Genomic DNA, 9669 nt, shown 5'->3' with positions numbered 1-9669 from the left:
GCCGATTCATCGCTCGGTATAAACAAGTTATCTCCTCAGCGACTTTGACTCGGTCAATCACGTGTACTTTGTCGCCAACGAATAACGGTGACTCGGACGGTTCTTCCACCGATTAAGTTTCAATACGTTACAAGATTCTCCGCTATACATTTAGAACAAGAGTGCTCCGTGTTTTTCGATCTAACATTGACCGGCCTTGTTGCCTCTAACTTCCGAGTGCGCGTTGCGATCCGGTCTGAAAACGTTTCGTCTCACTTCGCGTCTCTGTCGAGGCGGAATCCGCGTTTTAAAGTTTCGGCCTGAGGTCGGCCTCAGTGTTACCGAAACATCTTTGGCGAACGCGACTGGCCTCCAGCGGGGAGGTAGGAGACCGACTGGCCACGAGTCCGCCTCGGCGGGGGCCCCGTTGTATGATCGGAACATTAAATTGCCTATGATATTTTAGTAGCCCGTGTCGGGATTATTTCTGTGTGCTCGTCTGTGCGTGTGTGTGTCGCGCTCCGTCCCGCCGTCCCGTTCTCGCGTGCCCGTGCTTACGGGACCCCGCCACTCTGCCGACGGAACCGAGCAGCCGGCCCGTTTCGTGTCGAGGAGGCTGACTAGCGGCGCGCGTCGAGCGGATCGACGCCGCTTTTAATCTCGCGGTAGTAATTCGACGCCCGCGAGCGCGTCTGGCGCCCAACTTCGCATCTCTCGCGTTCGTTCCGGCGATCCGCCCGGATCGGCGACGGCCGCGTACCGGTCGTAAAAGTCGCCTCTTTCTCTGTCGCGCCCGGGGAAGATCGAAAAAGGCGGGACAAGAATTTGGCGCCCAACGTGGGGCCCACGTAAAATAACTGCATATCGGGCCCGTGAATCTCGCGCGAACGGATGACGACGGGACGTGATAGCATGTTGCATGGGTGAAAGAAGTAGCGGTGGACTAAAAGGGGCCGTCAAACTGACGGTATCTGCTCTGAATTTGTGTGATCAATATTCCAACGGCGTCCTCGGAATTTCGAATCGAGCAACCGCCGTTTATTTGTCGGGTGGGCAAAACAAGCCGTGACCTCGCGATCTCGCGTGTGTACCCTCCGCGTACCGGGATTATGTCGATCCGGGCGGTCGCCGGCCCAAAATAGACCGCTTGCCGGTGAAAATTCCCCAGCATACCGCGACGTGCCGAGCGGATGAGTAGCCCCGGGTCGGACGACGAGTAGGTTTTCGCGGCCAACCGGGAATGACTCCAGGAGGAATTGAGGAAGCGTAGCCTGTCGGTGGACGGGTCGGATTCGGTTCTCGCGTTACGGCTCCTACGTAGGGTGAGAGCGGGTAGAACGACGTATAACGCGGAGGAAGATCCGAGCGGTATGTCGACCGCCGGGCGTCTCGAGCTCCCCGCGGACGGGGTGCCGAGGCCCGACAGCCCAGCGGGGAATACGGACCCTCCGGGGCAAACGGAGATTCCGCTGTACACTCCGGAGCCGGCCACTCCTGCCTCCGCCCGAAAAGGTTCCGCGAGCGACGCGTACAACACGATGCGGAAGTGGAATCTCCGCTTTTCGGGCGCGCGCGGAGAGGACGGTGTAAGACGCGAATAGGTGTGGGCTTCGATTGATCCAGAAGCCCCGGCAGAAGTGCCACAGAACTTCTCGTACCGGTGGCTGGGTTTATAGCGAAGGCGGCAATGATCCAACTCACGTGTAGGAATATAATATAATATATACTTTATTACGGATCTTTATTGCACGTCAAGATGGCCGGTCTTGATCGTGCATGAGGCGAGGAACGACTGTTACAATTTCCTGTCCCGCTCGGACAGCGCCACCAACGACCATGAATACGTCGTGGTGTAGATGGGCAACTCAAGTCGCCACACACTCCCCCCCGAGTGCTAACGCTGGAGAGAAGTCAAAATATAATTTTTGGTATGACGCTGGGTGTCTATCACAAGTAATCGGCGCTGCCGAATATTACAACGAATGTTGCAGGACTATCTGTAATACTGTTGCTTAGAACTAGGGTGTATCACAGAGAATAATATTGCCGCTGCATATTAGGAACGTAATTAACAATACCGCTACGCATACGCAGGATGTATCGTAAAAACTTATAACTAGTACCGCTGCTTAGAACTACGCAGGATGTACATTGCACTGAACTCGCAATATTGTAACATAGAATAAATATTATACCGCTGCTTAAAGACTAACGCATACGCAGGATGTATAAATGATTAATATAGTACCGCTGCTTAAAGACTAACGCATACGCAGGATGTACATAAATCGAAGAAAATACGCGACCGTGTCCAGGATGAAAATTGATTTAATCACGAATGGAACGACGAGAAATATACTTTTACGCGCAATGGAATGACCACTTGTACGTTCCCGTGTCAGGATTTGACTAGTGAGGGGATGTACGTACCGTATTTTTATCCAGTCTGATTTGTACTTTCTTTTTAGGACCAGAATAGGTTTTCACGGTATCGGACGAAGCGCTTGCCGAAGCGGAAGGCTTGTCCGTAGCGTTGGACGTGGATGAATCGTTAGCGATCGTAATGTCGTCCGGTATAAAGTGAGCCGGCTTGAGCCGTTCTATTGATACGGCCGTGGGTCTGCCGTTAATTTCTATATTGTAGACTTTATCCGATGTCCTATCAAGTACCTTAAAGGGGCCCGAATAAGGCCGCTCTAAGGGCTTTTTAACCGCGTCCTTACGGAGGAAGACGTGCGAACACTTCGACAATTCCTTAAATTGGAAAACGCGCTTTTTATAATGGTGTGCCACAGGTACCGGCTTCACCTGACGCATGTGCTGTCGAAAGTCGTCTACAAAAATTTGGGGATCCGGTGTAAACTCCTCCTGGAGGAAAAATTCTCCCGGAATCCGTAATACCGTACCGTACAAGAATTCAGCCGGAGAGGCTTTTGTGTCCATACGTAAATGGGTACGTAACCCGAGTAGTACTGTGGGGAGGACATCCACCCAGTTCGGCGTGTTATGGCACATAATTGCCGCCTTGAAGGTGCGGTGCCAACGCTCGATCATGCCATTAGCGGCAGGGTGATAAGCCGTAGTACGAATGCGTTTGCATCCGATTAATTTGAGAAGGGCTGAGAAGAGCTGCGCTTCAAATTGTTGACCTTGATCGGTCGTGAGAATGTTAGGTGCACCGAAACGAGCGACCCAGTTATCAAAAAACGCCTTGGCTACTGTTTTTGCAGTAATATCCAGGATTGGAATCGCTTCTGGCCAGCGGAAAAACCGATCAATGATTGTTAAACAATACATAAAGCCGTTGCTAGGGTGCAAGGGACCTACTATGTCCATGTGGACGTGGTCGAAACGCCCGTCCGGAGCCGAAAACTGAGCGGGCTCAAGTTTGACGTGACGAGAAACCTTGCACTGCTGGCAATCGGTACAATTACCCGTCCAAGTCGCGACGTCGCGATGCAGGTTAGGCCAGATATACCGCTGTCTTATGACGCGGTCTGTTACTTTCGCGTTAGGATGCGCGGGGTTATGGAAAAGGTCGAAGACCTGTCTTCTAAGAGATGCTGGAATGTAGGGTCTGATCGATTCACCTGACAGTTCACAGTATAGCTCTGCGTTAGAAGAACCCCAAATGAATTTCTTTAATTTAAGCGAGGACGAGTTTGAGACCAAAAGGTGTTTAAGTTCTTCGTCCTCTTTTTGCCTAACGGCGAGGTCTACTAATTCAAATTCGACCGCGAGGCGGAGAGCCTCGACACGAGATTAGTTGTCGGCCACCACGTTTTCAGAACCGGCGAGGTGTTCCAACGCGGTGGTGAACTGCGCTATGTACGAGAGCTGACGTAACTGCCTAGGAGAGGCTTTATCCGACCGTTGCTGAAATGCGTAAACCAGAGGTTTATGGTCCGTTACGATTTTAAAATTACGACCTTCGAGGAAGTGTCGAAAAAACTTTATTGCTTCATAAATCGCGGTTAATTCGTGGTCGTACGCGCTATAATTCCTCTGCGCCGGAGAGAATTTCCTAGAGAAAGAAGCTAATGGTCTCCAACCGCCAGAGGTATACTGCTCAAGGGCCCCACCCATGGAGAAGTCCGAAGCATCTGACACGACGCGAGTGTCGACAGAATTGGACGGGTGTGTTAGCAACGCGGCATTAGCAAGGTCGGTTTTGGCCTTGTCGAACGCGGTTTCGACCTCGAGCGTCCACTGTATTTCGCGTTTATCATTTTTACGCGAGTCAGTTAAATATGCGTGTAGCGGGGCTTGAACGCGAGCGGCATGTCGAAGGCTGCGCCTATAAAAATTCAACGCGCCTAAAAAACGACGTAGTTCCGCTACGGTCTTTGGCTTCGGGAGATCCCGAATAGCAGCCACTTTTTCCGGAGAGGGTTTCAGACCGAATTTATTTACGCGATGACCGAGGAAAGTCAACTCCTCTACACCGAACACGCATTTGGATGGGTTAATGACTAACCCGAATTCCTTGAGTCTTTGAAAGACAATGCTTAGATGTTTCCTATGCTCCTCCAAGGAAGAGGATGCGATAAGAATGTCATCTATATAAGCAAATGCAAAGTCGAGATCCCGTAGGGCGTGGTGAATGTACCGCTGGAAAGTCTGAGCGGCATTCCGTAGACCGAATGTCATGGAGACAAATTCAAATAAACCGAACGGCGTTATGACGGCAGTCTTCGGTATATCGGCCTTTGCCATTGGAATCTGGTGGTAGGCCTTGAAGAGATCAAGGGAGGTAAAGATCGACTTACCTAATAAATTTGAGGTAAAGTCGTGTAGGTACGGTATCGGATATTTATCCGGTATTGTGACGGCATTTAAGTGACGGTAATCACCGCACAACCGCCAATCACCGTTACCTTTGCGGACGAGGTGGATTGGACTAGCCCAAGGACTGCTGGACGGCCTACAGATGCCTAATTCAGACAGCCTTTTAATCTCAGCCTTCGCTGCCTTCAACTTATCGGGGGGTAGCCGGCGTGACCTCTCCGCGACGGGAGGACCGTTAGTCGAAATGTGATGTTCGACAGCACATGCGGCAGGCGAAAGTGCCTGACCGCGACCGGTAACCTCAAGGAATCCCGAAAGTCCGCAAATTTATTGCCGTTACTGACTATTGAAATTTTAATTTCCGGAACCGCTAAAATCTGTCCGGACGATGACAAAGAAGTCACGCTGTCGACTAGACGACGTTTGTGCAGGTTGACAATTAATTTGTAATGTGTCAACGCGTCTGCACCGAGGATCGCAAAGGGCACGTTCGCTACGCGGAAATTCCACGTGATAGGACGCCGCAAGCCAAGATCTAAAGTAAGACGACGCTCGCCGAAAGTATCTATTATAGTATTGTTCGCTGCAAAAAGTTTACATTCTGAGGGCGTGTTTCTATCGCGTAAGGACGCTGGGAGGAGAGAGATCTCCGCGCCCGTATCTACCAAAAACCGTTGACCAGTGATCTGATCGAAAACGTGAAGACGGCTTTGCTTGTGCCCGACATCCCCGACCGTCTCTGCGCGGGATGCGCGAATTAGTTTTCCGCCGCGTCATCTTTCCACGAGCAAGGCTTGCCGCAGGACGTGGCTTTCTTTCCGTATTTACGATGAATGTAGCAGTAGCCTGTCTTATCATCAGGTTTGGCTGCTGCATCATCATGCTTAGAAGTATTACGCTTACGGGAGGTGGATCTGTCTCGGCGCAATTTTGCGACCGAGGTGCTCAGAGACTGAATTTGCTTGGTGAGCTTATCAAACTGCTCGGCAGTGCTCAAAGGAGCTTTAGGACGAGCGCCTTTGGATTCCTTCTTCGGCGCGACGACGCCGGCAGCGGTACTGGGTCCGTTAATATCCGCGAGTTTATCCGCGATTTCTGCTAATTTTTGCAGGTCAGGTTCATTCATCGCAACCAAAATGGCTTTATGCGTGTCGGGCAACAACTCTATAAAGAGAGATCTTAATACGGCAGGACTGCATTGCCCTCCGTTGAGCTGATTCATGTGACTTAATAAGTGTGAGGGCCTCCGGTCCCCCAGCACCTGACCTTTCAACAGTTGCCGTAAGCGGGCCTCCGGTGAGACCGCGAACGTCGCGAGAATCCTGTCTCTGAGCACTTTGTACAGGTTATCGGGCGGTGGATCCGCTGTAATCAAATCTCGGATGTGTGAAATGACCTCAGGATCGAGGCTAGCGACAAGGTGATCGACTTTCGTACTATCCACGGTTATATTCGCGTTTCGGAACGACGCTTCGACTCGCAAAAACCAATCTTCCGGGGCCTGTCGCCAGAAGGGCGGAATCTTCGGCACCCGGTATGATTCTACGCGCGCATCTTCCTCTGCCATAATTAAACTATGTGACGCGTACCGCGAACCGAGAAAAATTGAGAAACAAAAATAAAAACTGAGGAGAAATACCAGGACGAGGCAAAACGTATGCCTCACGGTCTCGAAGTTCTTGAAGAGGCGTCGTCCCTCGAAGGAGGTAGAGCTCGAACTCGAGGCGTCGGCGAGAGGTTAACTGCGCTGACCTGCGTTCCGCCGGGATGACGGCGGTGCCTGCTGGATGCGCTGCCAGGGGCGTACCTCGATGCCTATGTTGCGTGCGCGCGCCAGGGGCTGAATGCGCGACGCGTCCGCCGGGATGGCTGCGCGGGATGCGCGCCCGCCGGGATGACTCGCTGGCGCGAAGATGTCCGCCGGGATGGCTGCGCGGAATGCGCGCCCGCCGGGATGACTCGCTGGCGCGAAGATGTCCACCGGGATGGCTACGCGGGAATGCGCGCCCGCCGGGATGACACGTGTGTGCGTAGGCGTCCGCCGGGATGACTGCGCAGGAATGCGCGCCCGCCGGGATGACACGTGCACTGACCTGGGTGTACGCCTTAGGTTTTGATTCGGCCGTGTCGCCGGAAATACCTCGGGATGAGGTCCCGATGACTTGAGTTCGGGCGCGGAAAACGGCCGATCTTCTTGCGTCACCCAAAATGGCCGCCGTCGCTGTTCCTTTGTCGACGGTAGATTCGCCCGAAGTTTCGGGAAGGCCCAAAAATTCGGGCCGACTGAGGATCCTCGTAGTTTGCGGGGCGTGGTCGAGGTCCTCCCGTGTGCCGCAGGTCCGCCCAGGAAGCTGGCGATGGCCTGTGCCCAGTCGTCGCTCTTGGTATGCCGCCAATGCGAACGTGAAACGCGCGGATGCGCGATCACGTCGGGGTCACCACTTGTGGGCTTATATAAATTCAGAAGCCCCGGCAGAAGTGCCACAGAACTTCTAGTGCCGGTAGCTAGTTTATTGCGAAGGCGGCAATGATCCAACTCACGTGTAGGAATATAATATATACTTTATTACGGATCTTTATTGCACGTCAAGATGGCCGGTCTTGATCGTGCATGAGGCGAGGAACTACTGTTACAATTTCTTGTCCCGCTCGGACAGCGCCACCAACGACCATGAATACGTCGTGGTGTAGATGGGCAACTCAAGTCGCCACATAGGCGATACAAGTAGCGACACCTCTTGGATCGCACAGACAATACAATGTAACGGGTCGGCGACCCGGAAACGCGCAGCTCCTCTTTTCGTTCTGGAGCATTCTAGAGTCTTCGACGAAGATCGGAAGGATCCGAAGTTCCGGGCGAGCCGGCACTCTCCTTTCTGACGAGGAACACGCCGGACGTGTCCTCGGGAGTCGCTCAGTCTGTTAGTGTACTAGTAGTTCTCTTATTACAAATATACATACTTATACTAGTTGTAAGCTACCGACGCTCTCCCACCCCGACTATCGGGGATCATATGCTAAAGACGAGAGACGCGCATGCCATTCGATCCGTAAGGCATGATCGAGGAATCGAGCGGTCTCTCGTCCTCTTTCGTTCCGGGCCGCTCAACCAGTGAACACGTAATAAATCCTATACCAAAGAAGGACGCTCTATAAGTACTTCGTGGAAAACCAAATCTGAGATGTATTGGACTCTGGATCAGAGGATCCCTGACCAGAAGAAAGCGAGATTTTGACGTAAAGGCCCAGGAACATGAGAGAGCCATCGAGGGACATAATAAGAGAGCCATCGAGGGTTACAGAATTAAGATGAGTACATCGGTCGCTTCTCATTATGATAAGATATTTTAATGTATTAGATGAAAGTGGAATCACAAAGAAAAGAAGATATAGAGATCGTCGACGTTATCGTGTTAAAATATCCGTTGAAATTAAAGTGTACTGACCTCGCGGACTAATAAACAAAATAGTTAGCTTGACTTTGAGCGAAATCGCTTACAATAATATTCCGTGCTATCGTGGAAGTAAAAGTAGGATTTAGGATTTCATCGTATCAATGCTATCGAAATAATAGGACCAAACTTAATTTGATAAGAAGAATTATACGTAAAAGTCCTTATAATAATAAATGTAAATGTGTGATTCTTCAAACGTACACGCCTCTTTTCTTTCCTTCCCCTGCTACTCTCGAATTTAAATATAACTATATTTGTGGACCGAAGGGTCTTACAAAATTAGCGCCCAACAAAGGGGCCCGAGAAAATAAATTGGGAACCAAAGAGAGTAGTAGTTCAGGAATGAGAGAGGAGAGATAGAAAGAAATAGGAAATAGTATATGGCAACGGAAAAACAGAAGAACATTATAACAAGAGCAGGGCGAATTTCGAAACCGCGAATACAATTGAATACTTCCACAGGAAAAAAGGAAAAAGTACGCAAAATGCCGGTGACACCTGGAACGGAACTAGAGAATACGGGAGAGATGGAGCGCGGCGAGGAGGAGCTGAGTCGGTTGCAGAGGGACATTCAGAATATGCGGAAAGAGATAGAGGAGATGAGAGCCAGTAACGGTGCTCGAGACAAAGGACCAGAGGCGAACGCGAATAATACAAACGAAGGTCAGATCACAAATAATAAAATATCTTGGCGGTGTTAGGCGCGTGGAACGACAGCGTAGATATTAAATTACCAAAATTTAGAGATGAGAGTTCGGCAAACCCAGTGGAATTTACAGAAAAGTTGGAAAAGTTTATTAAATTAAAGAACGTGAAAGAGGACCGGAAAATGTTAATGGTAGAGCAGGCCTTAGAGGGACGGGCGAGCTTGTGGTTAGACTTAAACGGCCCGATATCTGATTATAACGAATTTCGGATAAGATTCTTGGATGAGTTTTACTCGGTTCCGGCCCGCGTTCAATTTAAAAATACGTGGATGAATAGGAGATACCACGCCGACGGCGAAACAATGCAAACGTATTATTATAGACAAAAAAGGAGTCGCAATACTTCATACCGAAATTATCCGAATATGAGGTGAACTACCAAATTATACAACAATTTCCAACACGGGTCAGGGAAGCCTTGGCGACAGTAGACCAAAACAATGTCAACCTTATCGTCCAAACACTTGCCAATCTTGACGCTATTTGGGGAGAGGGCGAACGTAATAACAATCAAAAACGAAATAATAACCCGAATACGCGGAAAATAAATATATACGAGTCAAATACATCAGCCGGGAATAGAGAAAATTATTGGGGGAGACCGAGCCGAGTGAACTATCCGGATGATTTCGGAGATGAGAACTACGGGGATGCCTATCGACGGGGGGGATACTGTTACGTCCTGTGGACTCCACGATTTCTCTCTTTCAAAAAACCATAAGAAACATGGGTAATTGTTC

General features: G+C 50.4%; 1 protein-coding gene across 1 annotated transcript; it reads right to left on the bottom strand.

Annotated features, from left to right (window-relative positions):
- Positions 1–2388: 2388 nt before the first annotated feature.
- Positions 2389–3315, bottom strand: LOC105556671. Its single transcript, XM_012003765.1, has one exon. The coding sequence runs from the start codon at positions 3313–3315 to the stop codon at positions 2389–2391; it is 927 nt and encodes a 308-aa protein (XP_011859155.1).
- Positions 3316–9669: the final 6354 nt, after the last annotated feature.

Source organism: Vollenhovia emeryi, unplaced genomic scaffold, assembly GCF_000949405.1.
Source record: "Vollenhovia emeryi isolate VEMERY1.0 unplaced genomic scaffold, V.emery_V1.0 DF939854.1, whole genome shotgun sequence".
Lineage (NCBI taxonomy): Eukaryota > Metazoa > Arthropoda > Insecta > Hymenoptera > Formicidae > Vollenhovia > Vollenhovia emeryi.
This window is presented reverse-complemented; position numbering and strand designations above follow the sequence as displayed.

Coding starts and splice junctions, on each gene's coding strand:
- LOC105556671 (XM_012003765.1), bottom strand. CDS start 3,315: ATGGACATAGTAGGTCCCTTGCACCCTAGCAACGGCTTTATGTATTGT.